This window comes from Gossypium arboreum, chromosome 2, assembly GCF_025698485.1.
Source record: "Gossypium arboreum isolate Shixiya-1 chromosome 2, ASM2569848v2, whole genome shotgun sequence".
NCBI lineage: Eukaryota > Viridiplantae > Streptophyta > Magnoliopsida > Malvales > Malvaceae > Gossypium > Gossypium arboreum.
This window is the reverse complement of record NC_069071.1, coordinates 7,106,246-7,122,397: the sequence shown is the minus strand read 5'-3', so window position 1 is coordinate 7,122,397 and position 16,152 is coordinate 7,106,246. Positions and strand designations below refer to the sequence as shown.

At 33.0% G+C, this 16,152-nt stretch overlaps 3 protein-coding genes across 3 annotated transcripts; all 3 read right to left on the bottom strand.

The window, feature by feature from the left end:
• Window positions 1–776: 776 nt before the first annotated feature.
• LOC108461370 (uncharacterized) lies at window positions 777–4,507 on the bottom strand. Its single transcript, XM_017761207.2, has 4 exons — window positions 4,034–4,507; window positions 3,868–3,928; window positions 3,639–3,783; window positions 777–1,341 (listed from the first exon to the last, which is right to left on the bottom strand). The coding sequence occupies exons 1-4, from the start codon at window positions 4,239–4,241 to the stop codon at window positions 1,090–1,092; spliced, it is 666 nt and encodes a 221-aa protein (XP_017616696.1). The 5' UTR covers window positions 4,242–4,507; the 3' UTR covers window positions 777–1,089.
• Window positions 4,508–6,762: 2,255 nt separating this feature from the next.
• Window positions 6,763–9,208, bottom strand: LOC128279323 (probable glucan 1,3-beta-glucosidase A). The gene is made up of 8 exons (XM_053024021.1): window positions 8,892–9,208; window positions 8,680–8,799; window positions 8,370–8,555; window positions 8,075–8,230; window positions 7,823–7,992; window positions 7,585–7,734; window positions 7,163–7,512; window positions 6,763–7,072 (listed from the first exon to the last, which is right to left on the bottom strand). The coding sequence occupies exons 1-8, from the start codon at window positions 9,066–9,068 to the stop codon at window positions 6,882–6,884; spliced, it is 1,500 nt and encodes a 499-aa protein (XP_052879981.1). The 5' UTR covers window positions 9,069–9,208; the 3' UTR covers window positions 6,763–6,881.
• Window positions 9,209–9,998: 790 nt separating this feature from the next.
• LOC128279324 (glucan 1,3-beta-glucosidase-like) lies at window positions 9,999–12,258 on the bottom strand. Its single transcript, XM_053024033.1, is given in 8 exon segments — window positions 9,999–10,279; window positions 10,370–10,719; window positions 10,808–10,957; window positions 11,027–11,196; window positions 11,266–11,421; window positions 11,502–11,690; window positions 11,831–11,950; window positions 12,055–12,258. Coding segments are annotated over 8 exon segments (1,509 nt in total). The 5' UTR covers window positions 12,256–12,258; the 3' UTR covers window positions 9,999–10,106.
• Between the last annotated feature and the right edge of the window lie 3,894 nt (window positions 12,259–16,152).

Here is a 16,152-nt window from a genome sequence, read left to right as displayed (position 1 = left end):
TGGAAAGATTTCTTTAGTAAATTGAACTCTAAAAAATTAAAATAATTTAATTTTTATCAATTTTGAGAGTGAACAACTAAGAATAATTAATTGTACATAATTTTAATTGATATAATAATAATTTTAGCCCTCAAAGTTTACATATTTTGTCAATTTGGTCCTAATTTAACAAATTTATCTAACAATATTTGTGTAAATATTAAGGTTGAATTTGTTGAAAATTTTAAAATTAAGGTCAAAATGACAAAATATATAAACATAGAAGACTAAATTTGCTACAATACCAATCAAAATTATATACAACTCATGGAACACATTAATATTGTAATTAATTATCCTTAATTGCTTACTTTCAAAATTAATAAATTCTAATTTTTTAAGAGGGACCAATTTACCCAATTTCAAAATTGCATGGACTGAAAAGATTTTTTACCAAAATTTAAATACTAAAAAAAAAAAATACTCAAATGGAATTACCCACTACTCGAATCAAGCATTAAATTCGGATCATTTGATAACTAGACTAAATAATAATTGAGCCGAGTTCAGGTTCTATTCCAAATAAAAAATGTCTCACCCCTGCAATTATAGTCCTTTCAGCATTATTACTTATAATTCCATAGCAGTGAATTTATGGAAAAGGGTTAGGCATTTATTTCTCCTCATCTGTACCTAGTTCTCAAGAAATAACCCAATAGTTTACATGTATGATAAAATTAATTGAACACTGCATATATTCCACATCATAGTTGATGGTACCAAATGGTCACTGCAAATTGTTAAACCTCTTTTTTTCATAACTGATAACTGATTTCAGTCTACATGAAATGATAGAAGAAACTTCAAGAAAACCTTTTTCATTGTCTGCAAAGTACAAAGAAACTTACAAACATATAGAAGAAACTTCAAGAAAACCTTTTTCTTTGTCTGCAAAGTACAATGAAACTTACAAACATACTGTCGTCGAAAAAAACCCCAATGAAAATCTCACTAAAAAGGGATGCATACAGAACAAAAGCGTCGGGTACAACACGGCTGGTGATTTCCCCGAAAATTAGTGGATACACAAAGTATAAAATACTGAGACAATCAAGTACTACCAGTAGCCATCAAGAACTCACCTTCGCATACCAAGTCAGTTCCAACGTATGCTTTCCCTTCCATCTTTGCGATTCCAAACCGCTTTTGCAGCTTAATAAGTGTCATCCTCATAACCAAAGTATCTCCTGCAATGACTGGTTTCCTAAATCTTACTTTGTCAACTCCAGCAAAAAAGAAGTTTTCCCGAGAACCTCCCACCTCAGGTTGCAGCATAACTAGACCTCCAACTTGGGCCATCGCCTAGACCAAGCAATTGTTTTCTGTTAGTACTTACTAATACTAAAAATGAAATTATCAGTGTGGTATTCAGGAAATTGGTCATCTAAATAACAAACATCTTTATCAATTCGAATTTTTAGTACCCCTGCAACAAGAGTCTACATGTTTTGGTAACCTAGGCCGCCTTGGGGTATCTTCATGGTAACATGAACCCGCCAACCTTTAAGGTCCACCAAAACATGTGGTGGACAGAGAGAGGTAAGAAACCAAGAAGAAATAGAGTTCAAGAATTATTGGATTAAAAGATTGTGGGTGCTAACAGAGCATTCATCTCTTTTCTAGGTTACTAGATTGACAAAGTTAATCATTCTGATCGTGAATGAGCCAACAATAGTAGAAACACCAAGATCATCTCCATCAACACATTTGTTCCATGCTCCACGTGGTTTCTCTAATTGCCTTTGTATTCAGGATAAAGAATGCTAAAAGGTAAAGCGTACCCTAAGCAACTATAAAGATGACTTTGATGTAAATAAGTAGCACTGGCAGAGGAGGCTTTGGTAATGGTCAAAACTTTGGTTACAAATATAGAATAGCTAATTTTAGAAATAAACAGAAGAATGAAAGAAGATATACAGCAGTAGTCAAAGACCATACCACAATACTTGCATAAAACAAAGAGGCAAAGTAGCAGACAATCAAATCAAGCCAATTTAATGTTGATTTCGAGAATAAAAAAAAATATATATTGAACAGTAAATCTCCTGAAATGAGGTGACATTATGACACCATTACTAATTTGGAACAAAACCGATGCAAAAAAGGCCATAAACAAGTGGTGTAAAACATCATTCTTAGTTCCTTTGCATTATCATTCAAGTTAAAGGAGTGGCTCCCAAGCACAGCCAGAATAAAACATTGCATTGAGGGGGATTACCAATCATGTAACTCAAAGTTTGCTCAGACAGAATTCCTATCAGGAGGTGCAAAAAGTATAAAATTGAAAAAATAATAACACAGTATATCAAAGGATGTAAATGCATAAAAGTACATAGTAGCCAAAAAGCGAGACATTATATGAAGAAACAAGGATCTCAAATGGCATAAAATCAAGCCACAATTTTCAGAACATGTGCAATGAGCTTAATTAAGCTTGACTTTCAACAAGAAAAAAATGCATTGAATAAGAAAAGAATCAAAATATATTGATAGTACTTATTAATGCTAACATATTCTACGCAAGTTCATGTCAGCTGCCAATAGCGCCTCAGGGGTGAGACTTCACAGCTAATTCCCTAACAAATCTATGTAGTCAAGCCCCTAGTTTTACATCTATGTCGTCATAAACTGCTACCAAGGCTTCATGCAACCATATTTTACCTCAGCACTAAGATTATCTATAACCTACTCTATTTATGTGATTGAAAAATGAGGTATGACCAAAAAAGAAAAAAAAAAGGGTGAAAGTTACTATGTGCAGAGCTATGGAGTATTGACCAAAAACCAAACTGGCTAGAATTATACATCTGCGGTTTCATGCATGCAGGTAGCAATAGCAATATCTTTGATCATAGTTCATAGAGATCTTAATGAGTTAATTTTTGGAAACTGAATAATCCAAGAACCTATTTACATAGCAAAAATAGCATCTTTAAGGTCAAAACTTGCTGACATTCAGAATGCAGAACTAGTTATCCAGTGAATAATGTAAAAGAAACTCTCTCTCTCTCTATATATATATATAAGAAAAAGGGAGAGAAACATTGCACATTCCTAAAAATCCAATTATAGAAAGATGCTAGATTATGTTTTGAGAAACATTAATTGATTAATGAAGCTTTGATTAGTTAAGTAAATTTGGAACAAATGTATAATAATCAAGCTTGAAGTAGAGCAAGGGAATTGAGATCAACTTTTACCAAGTAAATAAGCTTAATCGAACAAGCTCAAGCAGTTCAATGTTAATAGAGCTGGAGCTTAAAACTGAGATTCAATCCAAACTGAGCTGAGATTTGAGCCTCGGATTTTAAGTCAAGTGCCAGCTTCTGAGCATAGCTCATCCCGGGATTTGATTACACACCCTCACCATTATTAATACTGTTGATATTAAAAATTACAACTTAGGTAATCACAAAGCAGGACCAGCCTACCACCTCCTTTGTTAGATTAATAATTAAAAAGTTATCAGATAAAAATTAAACAACATTTTACATACATCCTATATCCAGTTCCTAATATAAAAAAAAGTCAAAATTTAAATCATAAACAAAGTGATTAAATTTCCAATAATTCAGAAAAAAAAGGAGAAAAAGAAATACCTCAACCATGAGAACACCAGGCATTATGGGCCTCTCAGGGAAATGTCCAGGGAAAAAGTTATCATTTATGGTCACGTTCTTTATACCAACAGCCGATACCCCTGGATTATATTCTATCACTCTATCCACTAACAAGAATGGGAATCTACAAGCCAAATAAAAAGAACCCAATAAACATATATCAATAACAAGCAAAAGAAAAGCTTAAAAAATAATAAAATTAGTTCACCTGTGTGGTAATATCTCTCTTATTTGATTGATGTCCATCACAGTTGGATAAGCTGGGAACCCTGAAAAATCAAGGGGCAAAAAAAACCCAGATTTTATTTAGAACATAAAGATTTCAAAAACTGAAAATTGAGAGTAAAAAAGGGGGAAAAAAAAAAAGAGATTACTTGTTTCGATTGGGGTGTCCTTATCTGTGGCGTTGGTTGCATCTAAAGAGCAAAGAAGGGGCGAGTTGGAGCGGCGGGTGAGTTTCAGAGAGAGCGAGCGAGATCCGGGGAAAGAAAGAGAAGGTGAAGGAAGAAAGTGGGAGGTCCTTCCGGGTTGACTCAATGAGCCGTGGATGAAAGAAACGAGCGAGTTGGAAGCGACTGCCATTGGGTTGAGCGATGAATAGAAAGCTGGTAGTAGTGGCGGAGACTTCGAGTTTGAAATCAAGTGAAACTGTAAAGGGCTTTGGTTAGACCATGTTATTTATGCTTGCCTGTAGTACTTTATTCAATGGTCGGGTACCAAATAAAATTCATTATAGTCATCGCCATTGTAATCATCGTCATCGTTCTAACCAAATTATTTTTTATTTCATAACATTTTTGTTGACAAATAATCGAGCAAGATGCTACGATCAAATTACACAGAGACGACCTATGAATACTAAAATTTGTATTACTTTTATATATTAGGAGTTGTCTTTTTTTTCCCTTCAAAATATTAAAAATTAAATGTTTTCCTACACCAAATTGATATGAATTCTAAATTAACTTCTCAATAAACAGTGAAAATCAACTTAATTAATACATCATTTAGAATTAAAATAAAATAATTTTCATAAATTATTAAAAAATTTATTTTAATCCAAGTAAAAATTTTCAACAATATAATGTGTTTGATAATTATTTTAACTTTTATTTAATATAAATATTTATTAATTGAAGTGTTCGAATAAAATAAAATAAGTAAGTAAGTAATTACTTTATTATTTAAAAATAATATTTAAATTACTATATTTATCTTTAATCAAAATTATCTAAAATAAGGTTAAAATTAAAAATAAAGACTTTTTAAAAATTAATATTTACTTTTATCAAACAACGTAATTATATTCATTACTTATATTTACTTATTTACTTAAATCACTTATAAAATTTAATAATAAAATTCATTACTTAAATTTTTCAATTTATCATACATACACTAACTTTTTTTTTAACTGGTTAAATAATATTCTAAATTGATTGGTAACTCAGCATGTGAACCACCCGGTTTAAACATATCATTTACTAGACTTTACAAAATATAAGATGATTTATGTTGCGACACAAAATAAAAAATAAAATGAAAATAACATGAATATATGGAACTTATGTATAAAAATTTATATAAATTTACCAATAATCTTTTGTCTAACGATAAGAGTATTTGTATTGTAACACGAGAATTTGGATTTAATCCCTACTCTTAATTATAAAAAAATTATATAAATTTAAAATATCCACATAGATATTTAAAAAAATTGAAGTACTGTGACAAATTGTAATAAACATGTAATAAATTGAAGGCATAATAATTTATTTTGCTCTCTAATTTTACTAAAAATTATTTTAGCCCTCCATTTAAATTCTTTACCTCTTTTAACTCTTGAACTTGTATTGTTTGTTAATTCACCCCAAAATAAATGAAAAGTTAAAATTTGTTAACTTTGTTGACATAGCATTCACATGGTAGTCCATATGTATACCATTAGCAATTAATTAATTTTTTAAATATTAAAAATATTTTAATAATTTTAATAATTTTATAGTTTTTAAAATTTTAAAATTAATTAATTGTTGACATGACATCCACATGGAATTCTATATATATGCCACATCAGCAAAGTTAACAAATGTTAATTTTTCATCTATTTTGAGGTGATTTGACAAACAACGCAAGTTCAAGGGTTGAGATAAAAATTAATCAAAAGGTAAAATGATTTTATTTTATAAAATTAGAGAGTCAAATGAATCATTATGTTTAAGAATTAAGACCAACACATAAATTTTTAAATTAAATAATAAATTATACAAATCATAAAATTAATACATAACATTAAAAATTAGTATATATTACCAATGAAATAGCAATTCAAAAATCATTCACGCATGCTTTTATGCCACTCTTTTCTTAAAACAAATGATGTAATTTTTAGGCCCTTTTTATGAAGGGTTAGACTGAAGATTAATATTTTCAACAATTTAATTTTTAAGTACATTTGATGAAAATTATTTGATAGAATTTCTTTTAACTAAAAAGTATGAAAAATAATAAGTAGATGGAGACTTTTTATCACTTAATAAAGAATAAATTTAGTTACTTTATTTTATTTTATTCTAAGATTATATTATTTATTATCAAAAATTTAATTTATATTTAATATTTAATTTTAATAATACACCAAATAAATTTTATAATTTAAATTCAACATTTAATTTTTAATATTTAATTTATCAAAAATAGCCTTTAAGTAAATTGTTCAACCATGTTGAGTTGTAAAGAAAAATGTTTGTAAATAGGTAATTAAATAGTATTACAATATGGCCTCACTATATTTGCAGAAATTAAGTTAATGTTTTTGAACATCAATATATATGTAAAACAAATAATTATATTGGTGTTTATATTGTTGTGTATCAAAATTGGTATATAATTTTACATGCAAATAATTTGTTTATAGATGTGTTATAATCTAGCATACATGAAAATTAATTATTAATATATAAAATTTTATAATTTTTAATACAAATTAAGTTTTAAAAATACCAACACTAATATAAATATTTCCTATTTCATTATTTGCTAATGATGGAATTACCTTGAACGACATTTGCGAAATGAAATTTCCAATTGAAGCATATGAAAGTTTGGGACAACTTCAATATTATGGTATAGATAGAAAATTAAATTCAACATAATGTCTATTTAATATATTGATAGTTCATAAACAGAAATAACTATATTATAAATTAGTCAAGTGTTTAATCATCTCATATTAAGCTGTATAAAGTTGTTGTCAATCATCCACTTGAGGCTCCAATGGTTTTCCTCACATTTATATGACCAATAGGCCCAACCAAAAGTTGCACCCCCAAATACATCTAGCTCAGCCTTTGTATATCTCTTATAATCTTCCATTGATCCATTTTTTGCACCAAATTCTCCTGTCCACTCCCCTGCAAAGAAACAGTTTTTCACCACCATTCAAATTCATTCCTATTATATTTGTATACTTAAAACTAAACCCTTTTAAAACTTAAAGTTACCAATTAAAATCGGGGGACCGTCAGCCGAGATCCAGCTGTCAAGGTCGGAAGATCGTTGATTATAGATATAATCGATGTTCTGTTGCACAGTCATGGTGATGAACATATCTGTAAAGAGGTTGTACCAATGCACATCGATGGCTACTCGATTCAAGCTACGGGCAAGCGGGAAGAGCTCTTTTGGATTAGCAGGTCCTAAACGAGCTGATAGGATCACATATGCATTTGTGTGCTTCCTTATGGCATCGTATCCAGCTTTGTAGTACTTCGTAAGTGCATCTAATGTTACATCCGGTGCCCAAGGCTCGTTCATCAATTCAATTGCACCCAAACTTGGACTTCCACCATATCTGTCTAACAATTATATATAAGTACGTAATAGATAATGGCATGGCATGGAAGTGGTTAGTGTCATCTTTAACCTTGCTGCAAGGAACTCTATTACAGCTACGGTCTCGTCGATGTTCGAATCGCCCCATTCTAGAAAACCATCTCTTGCTCCACTGTGTTCAAATCTGTTCTGTGAGGCTTTAGCTGCATGCAAATCTACAACTACCTTCATCCCATATTTCCTGCATTAATTTCAGACATCGAAAACATTAGATTGTTTAGAACAAGAGTCTTGTTTTGTCTCAATCCCAGAAGGTTTCATTGACTTACTCGGCCCATGTGAAAGCATTGTCGAGGGCTTTTAAAGAGCCTCCTACAAAAGGCTTAGGGGGATTTGGATCCTGTGCTATCCACCACCCTACAGGTATCCTCACGGCACTCAGTCCATTTGCAGAGATGAATTTGAAATCTTGCTCAGTGATGTAAGAATCCCAGTGAGCCTAAGAAACCATGGTTTTCATAAAGAATCATTTCGAATACCATGGCTATAACTTGTTGTTTGAGGAGTTAAAAGAGCCATACCTGCATGACTTGAGGGGCTTTAACAGGGCCATAACCATTTGTGATTTGATATTCACCCTGTAAGGTGTTTACGATTGCAATGTTAAACACAGATGGATCGCTATCGTCCCAACTAGACCCTGTATAATCTGCAGTTACTAGTGTCTCCGACTGTACCTAATTACAATATGAAAAAAGCAAAATAGTCAATGACTTCAACTAACATTTATTCTTTATTATGTATGTTATCAAATACATATATCCATGGTTTACTAATCAAAGCTATTTACGTATTGGAGTCCGTGCAAGAGAGTACCTGTAGGAAGAAACCATTGGATGCTTTAAGGCGAACTCGATTGGGAGCATCATCTTTCCTTACAATCTGAAATGTTTCTGAATGGGTAGGTGTATTTGAAACAGCTTTTACACCTTGATTTCCTAATCCCACGAACTGCTTGTTCAACACTCTCAAGTTGAAGTACGACTCATTCACCCTCCACAACTGCATCAAACATAAGGTGCATTTTTTGAATTGTTCTAAATTAGAATGAATCTAAGAATTGTAGTTATTTAATAACTATATAAATGTAAGTTATATACAACATAAAGCTGATGAGAGAACAGACACGGAAGGTTTCCCAGTCAGAAGGTGAGATGCGGTTGGCTACTAGGACGGTTCCACCTCCATTTTCTGCGCACAAATACTTGTTTAGCTTTGTTGAGAGAAATTGAACATGAGCTCCATCCTATATCAATTAAACATAATAAAAACATGGGAATTCACTGAATTGACTATAAAGTAATGAAAAGGGAAAGGTCTGCATATAGTAAAATATACCAAAAGATCTTTGTTAATGATTCCATCAAAACGCGAAGGTTTCATCCATCCTTCAGTGACAAGCCAGTTGCCTAGGTTTACAGCCCTCAATGGCAGCTTAAGGTCTGTATTTTGTGCATGGGAAGAGGGAAAACATGACATAAGGTTGAAAAACAAGAGAAAAGCTAAGTAAACCATGTTCAGCCTTCCTTTGCTTTGAAAGTTTACGACATTTTGGGGCACACTTCCAGATTATATAAGTAAATACATAATGTCAAATTATAAGTAAGCCATCTGCTTTTTTTCTTCCTTCGTCACTTTACCATATATAAAAGCACTTTCTAAATAACTTATAGCATTGCACATGAGTCTAAATAACTTATAGCATCGCACATGGGTCTAAATAACTTATAGCATTGCACATGGGGGCCTCTGAGGTTTTACTCTTGATTTCTAGAGATGTTCAAGCAATTATGCAATGGCAATGTGATAAGTTGCCTCACGGGGTTAGGGCTGGGCAAGAAAAACTTAAAAAAAAAAAAATTAATTTAAAATTGTGGTTATCCGAACTTAATTTAATTTAATTTATAATTAATTTTAATTTTGTGATGTAAAATAAATATTTTATATTTAAAATAGTGAAAATAATTTAAAAATTACATATACAAAATATTTTTTCAAAAACAAAATTAAAGAAAAGTTCATGTTTATTTTGTCAAAACAAATAAAAAATTCAAAATAAAAATTTAATATGAATAAATTAAGAATCGAACCAAACAAATAATAATTGATGTAAAAACATTATGTTTATGGTTTAAAATTAATTGTTATTGCGATGTATTATTGTAATTGCAAACATTGTTTTGTTTATCTTATTTTTAAAAAAATTATTTGAGCAAGCGAAAAATAATAATATCGTTACAATCATAGCCATTTGCAAACAAAAATTGTTTGAGAGTTTGAAATTTTCCATCCTCTTCTTTTTGTTATAATGATTGTCATCGTTACAACAAAATTATTTTCATTCAGTTAAAATTACCTATTTAATTAAATTCAAGTGTAAAATTTTAATTTAATATTGTTAATTATGATTGCATAAATCATTTTCTAACAATTAGAAAACAAAAATAAATAAACTTAGTTAAAATACGCATAAAATATAAATTAGCATTTTTAAATGCTAAAGGTTACATCTTATTCTAATCTTTCTTAGAAAAGAAAACAGCATCATAGTGGTCAATTAAGGTTTATATAGTTATTCTCAATCATCCACTTGAGGCTCCAATGGTTGTACACACATTTATAAGTCCAATATGCCCATCCAAATGTTGCAGGATCATATACATCTAGCTGAGCTCTCGCAAATCTCTTATAATCATCCATTGATGCATCGTTTCGACCAAATTCTCCTGCAAAAAAAAAAAAAAAAAATCTTTCAAATGCATATTCCTATTACATTTGCATACCTAAAACTAAACTGTTTTTTCACTCAAATTTACCGATAAAAACCCGGGGACCATTAGCCGAGATCAAGCGTCCGAGATCAGAAGCTCGTTGATTATAGATATAATCGATGTTCTGTTGCACGGACATGCTGCTGAACATATCTGAAAACAGGTTGTAGTTATGCACATCGATGACTACTCGATTCATGCTACTAGCCAACAAGAAGAACTCCTGTGGATCAGCTGGTCCTAAACGTGCTGATAGGATCACATATGCATATGTGTGCTTCCTTACGGCATCGTATCCAGCTCTATAATACTTCGCAAGTGCATCGAAAGTTACACCAGGTGCTAGTGGCTCGTTCATCAATTCAATTGCAGCCAAGCCTAGTCTTCCACCGTATCTGTCCAACAATTAAACCTTCAAAATGAAGTGAAATAAGGAAAAGTATATAATAGAACATGGTTCGACATAGTCTGATCTTAATTAACCTTGCTGCAAGGTACTCTATGACTGCCACAGTCTCACCAATGTTGGAATCTCCCCATTCCTGAAAACCATCTCTCGTCCCACTGTGATCATTACCGTTTTGGGAGTCTTTAACTGCATGTAAATCAATAATGACCTTCATCCCATATTTCCTGTACCAAATTCGCACGTAAATAAGGGTCTTCTTTTTGTTTCGATCCTAGAAGATTTATTTTACTTACTCTGCCCATGTGAAAGCATTGTCGAGGGCTCTTGAAGAGCCTCCAACAAAAGGCCTAGGGGGATTTGGATCCTGTGCTATCCACCACCCTACAGGTACCCTCACGGCATCAAGTCCATTTGAAGACATGAAATTGAAATCTTGTTCTGTTATGTAAGAATTCCAATGATCCTGGAAAAACCATGGTTAAGTACCCTTTGCTTTAACTTGTTTAAGGAGTACAAAAAGAGGCTTAATTACCTGCATGACTTGAGGGGCTCTATCAGGTCCATAACCATTTGTGATTTGATATTCACCTTGTAAGGTGGTTACAATTGTCATTCTGAACACAGATGGATCCCAATCGTCCCAACTAGAGCCTCTACAATCTGCAGTTACTCTTGTCTCCGATTATGCCTAATCTCAAAACCAAAATAGTCAATGACTTGGATCGAAAGTTATTGCAAAATCGAGGTCAGTGCAACAAATAAAAGTACCTGTAGGAACAAACCGTTAGATGCTCTGAGGCGAACTTTATTGGGATCACCATTTCTCCTTACAATCTCAAATGTAGCTGAATTGGTAGGTCCATTCAAAACAGCTTGTACAACACCTTGATTTCCTAATCCCACAAATTGCTTGAAGAACACTCTAAAGTTAAAGTATGATGCATTCACCCTCCATAACTGCGTTACGATTATTATATTTAAGTTCCAATACGCTTCTCACATGCAAACGGGATGAATAATTAATAAATATTAGGAGGATGGATCTGAACAAAAGTGTTGCAAACTCATTAAACAATAAAGCTGATAGAAGAGCAAACCCTGAAGGTTTCCCAACCGGAAGCCGAGGCACGGTTGGCTACGATGATGGTTCCACCACCACTTTCAGCGCACAGATACTTGTTCAGCCTTGTTGAGAGGAATTGAACTTGGGTTCCATCCTATACCAATTAAAACATAATAAAAAACATGGAAATTCAGTGAATTGAATGATTGAGACTATAGAGTAAAGAAGAGGGAAAGATATGTGTATAGTAAAATATACCAAAAGATCTTTGTTAACTATTCCATCAAAACGAGAAGGTTGCATCCATCCTTCAGTGACAAGCCAGTTGCCTAGGTTTACAGACTTCAATGGCAGGTTAAGGTTAGCATTTTGTGCATGTGAAGAAGAGGGAAAACATGAAATCAAGTTGAAAAACAAGAGAAAAGCTAAGTAAACCATGTTTAGCCCTCCTTTGTTCATGACAGTGGTGAACACTTTCAAATTATAAGCAAATATATATACTGTCAAGAAAGCCTCATAAATTAAGCAAATATATATACATTTAAACAATGACTATAAAATGAAATTAAATTAGATTAAATCCAATCATTAGACTTTATTAAACTAACAGAATATGCCACATATCATAATTTAAATTAATAATACATCGAGCCGTGCTCTAGCTGGGTGAAGAAAAGCAGGGATCTATTGCAAATTTTATATTATAGTGAGCTGGGTCAAGTTTCCCGTTAAAGTTTCTTATTTTTTGAGGTTTCATGCCTCTGTTCTAGTTGTATTAAAGCAGGGGGTTAGTGTAGCATAGAAGTTGTGTTGCTTGTCCCTGTTTGTTTTTTTTTTTTTAAACACGTTTATCCTGTAAAATTGGTTTTGTTGCATTATAGAAGTTCCATTACCTTTCAAAAAGAAATTTAATACATCGAACCGAATTTTACCTTAATTTGATTCCGAACCCAAATATTTTAATTAAAAAATTTTAGAAAAATTTATAAAATCGAGATAAGATCAAAACCCGTTAAATTTAGATTTTTTTTTCATTTCTAATGAAATCAACTCAACTCAACTCAACATTAAAAGAAAACAAAGGGACGTTTGTAGGAATGCCTAATTTTGATGCAAAATCAACTTATTTGCATACGGAGGCGAATTTTAGTCCTCCCATGGAAAATCAAATTAATTATATTAAATATATCTAAACTTTTAAGTTATATGGTACTTTTAACCTTTAATCAATTTCTTTCCTAAAATTTTTAAAATAAAATTTATATAATTAAATAAAAATTAAGATATGAATTTATTTTATTATGTAAAAAATATATTTAGTATATTATATTGATTTAAACTTTAATATTTTTATCTTGATTTTTATGGAACGGTGGTTAAAATTTTTGTCAAACATTAATCTCTTCACCCTTAATATTGTATAAAAATTAATGTTTTTTCAACGAAGGTCACTTCAAAAAGAAGCTATTTCATGTATAAAGAAAAATTATTTCTTTAAAAAAAAGAATATAGTCTTATAATATTATGAAGGGAAAACTATACCCACAGTCACTCAACTTTGAGAAAATAACAAAACAGTCACTCAACTTTTAACTCAGTCACTAAACTTTAGGAAAATAACAAAACAATCACCCACTATCATTTTCTCACATGTGCCAATGTAATGTGATGCTAAGTTTAGTAAGTGTGAATTCTAGTTGCAAGAGGTTTCCTTTCTAGGTATGTAGTAGCTGTCGAAGGGATTCAAGTTGATCCCAAGAAAATTGAGGCTGTAATTGAGTGGAAACAGCCGAAGAATGTGTCTGAACTTCAGAGTTTCTTGGGTTTAGCAAGTTACTACCGGAGGTTTGTTCAGAGATTTTCTCTGATTGTGTCTCCTCTGACTAAGTTATTGCATAAGAACACCCTATTTGTGTGGTTTAGCGAACAATAGTCGAGCTTTGAAAAGTTCAAGTCAGCTCTGACACAAGCTCCTATTTTGGTTCAGCCTAAATCGGATTGGGAGTTTATGGTTTATAGTGATGCGTTGTACATCGGTCTGGGGTGTGTTCTGATGCAGGATGGTAAAATGGTAGCTTATGCATTACGAGAACTTAAGATGCACGGGAGTAACTATCCTACACATGATTTTGAGCTAGTTGCAATTTTATCTGCTTTGAAAATCTAAAGGTACTACCTGTATGGTGAAAGGTGTATTATTTACACCGACCATAAGAGCCTCAAATATCTGTTAACTTAAAAGGAGTTAAAACTTAAGCAGTGCAGATGGATTGAGTTGCTTAAGGATTATGATTTTACAATAAAGTACCATACTGTTAAGGCTAATATTGTAGCTGATGCCCTTAGCCGTGAGTGATGACCAATCTGAGAGCGATGTTTGATCGTTTGAGTTTATTTGGAACGAAAGTCTGCTAGCTAAGTTGCAGGTTAAACTAGTTTGGGTTGATCAGATTCGAGCCAAACAACTAAGTGATGAGTCTTTAGTTCAATGTCTGCGTCAAATTGATTCAAGTGAAACTTCTGATTTTAGTTTGAACCATGAAAATGTTTTGTGTTTCAAAGTCAGATTCGTGTACCTAACGACAAAGAGTTGAGGATATAAATTCTACAGGAAGTGCATAGTAGTCATTATGTTATGCATCCTGGTGGGAATAAAATGTATCGAGACTTCCAAAGAACTTTACTGGTGGCCTGGTCTGAAACGGGAAGTGACTGCCTTTGTGTCGCATTGTTTAATGTGTCAAAAGGTTAAGGCTGATGTAAACGCCCCAAATTTTATGTTTCAGCTTTTGCTATTTATTGGCACAAATATTTGTCTGCTTGAGTGATTAAGTGTTCTAGATGTGTGTGGGAAGTCCCAAGTTCAAACCTTGTATTTGGAAAATTTTAGCTTTTTCTTGAATTAAGCCTTAACTTCTAGTCAACAGGCTTATATTAAACTATTTGTAATTTCATATCAGAATGGGCCTACTGGTCTAGTAGTTAAGTGGAGTATTAGCATGCTAGAGGTCTAGTGTTCGAATCCTTGCGTGGGCAAGGGGGAATAGTTTTTGCTCGGTTTGGTGGCTGAGAGTTTGAGTCGTACTGAAAACCTGAGTTGTGGGTTGTTAGTGGATTAGTGGGAGGAAAATTAGGGTGGTCACAGGATTGCCGATTCTGTTAATTGAATTCTTTTTCCAAAATTTTTCCAATCTGACGTTTTTCTTTTCTCTCTGTGTTCCTTTCTTTTTCTTTCTTCACTGCCGAAATCCTGCCCTCTTTCTTCTTCTTGGTTGGAATTTCTTATTTCAATTCGTATTCTTTATACACAATTCCTGTTTTTGTGGTCCGGTAAGTGGAGTTTAATGCTTTGATAATCTATTTCTTTGACCGTTTGGACTGATCTTCGGGGTTTAATAGCAGCAAGTCATGGGGTTTAAGGTTTCCGTCGCACCATATTTATAGAGTCAATTCGAAGTTCTGCGGTAAGTGTTCATCGCTTGTTGGATGAATATTTTTGGTTTCAGAATTTTAATTAATCGCAAGTAGGATTGATTGTGGACTCGAAATTGTCGGTTTTAGGTTTTGGAGTGCTTGTGGTTGAGTTAGGAACGAAATCGAACCAGGTGTGTACTCAATTACACAGAAAACGAGAAATGGCGAAAATCAAAAAATGATTCTGTCGACGTCACACGGGCGTGTGATTACTAGTACGGTAAGACGTATGGCAATACATAGGCGTGTGATTGACGAGCCAGGCCATGCGCCCAAGACACAAGCGTATGACACAGGTATGTGTTGGTCGGTGAGGCTGTGTGCGACATACGGGCTTAACCTATTGGGCTGTGTGGGCCACACGGACGTGTGAGCCCACACTGGTGAACCACACTGGTGTGTGGAATTCTGGGCCAAGCCGTGTGATCTATACGACCAAGGCTATTTTGGGCCATGTGGGCCATACGGGCGTGTTGGCCCACACGGGCAGGACACATGGGCATGTGAGCCTTATTTTCTGAAACTGTTATGTAAGATTGTACGGGTCGCCCAAGTCGACTGTGACTTATTGTAGGGTCGGTAAGCATTATCTGGACCCCTAAATATGTGATCTATTGTGTGATATATGTACTGAGTCTGACAATACTGAACTGATTGTGTGAATGATTATTACATATTAGCATGTCATTCATTGTATGTTGTATTGCATCGGGGTAGGTTAATGATTTACTAGAGGAAGTGTCAAAAGGCTCTTAAGCCTATTATCTGGCAACTCAGCTGCAAATATCTGTTTATGTGCCGCGTTTCGGTACAACATGGTGTGTAGGGATGGGTGGGTCAATTTTATCCCCACATGGTGTGTAGGGCTGGATGGAGATGGTG

What these genes read in the sequence shown, in the direction of transcription:
- LOC108461370 (XM_017761207.2), bottom strand. Translation starts at nt 4,241, where the DNA reads ATGGCAGTCGCTTCCAACTCGCTCGTTTCTTTCATCCACGGCTCATTG. An exon ending in AGAGAGATATTACCACACAG is followed by an intron (nt 3,784 to 3,867) that starts GTGAACTAATTT and finishes TTTGGCTTGTAG; the next exon opens with ATTCCCATTCTTGTTAGTGG. An exon ending in CTGGTGTTCTCATGGTTGAG is followed by an intron (nt 1,342 to 3,638) that starts GTATTTCTTTTT and finishes TGCTTGGTCTAG; the next exon opens with GCGATGGCCCAAGTTGGAGG.
- LOC128279323 (XM_053024021.1), bottom strand. Translation starts at nt 9,068, where the DNA reads ATGGTTTACTTAGCTTTTCTCTTGTTTTTCAACCTTATGTCATGTTTT. An exon ending in AATGCTTTCACATGGGCCGA is followed by an intron (nt 7,735 to 7,822) that starts GTAAGTCAATGA and finishes AAATTAATGCAG; the next exon opens with GAAATATGGGATGAAGGTAG. An exon ending in CGGTCCCCCGATTTTAATTG is followed by an intron (nt 7,073 to 7,162) that starts GTAACTTTAAGT and finishes GTTTCTTTGCAG; the next exon opens with GGGAGTGGACAGGAGAATTT.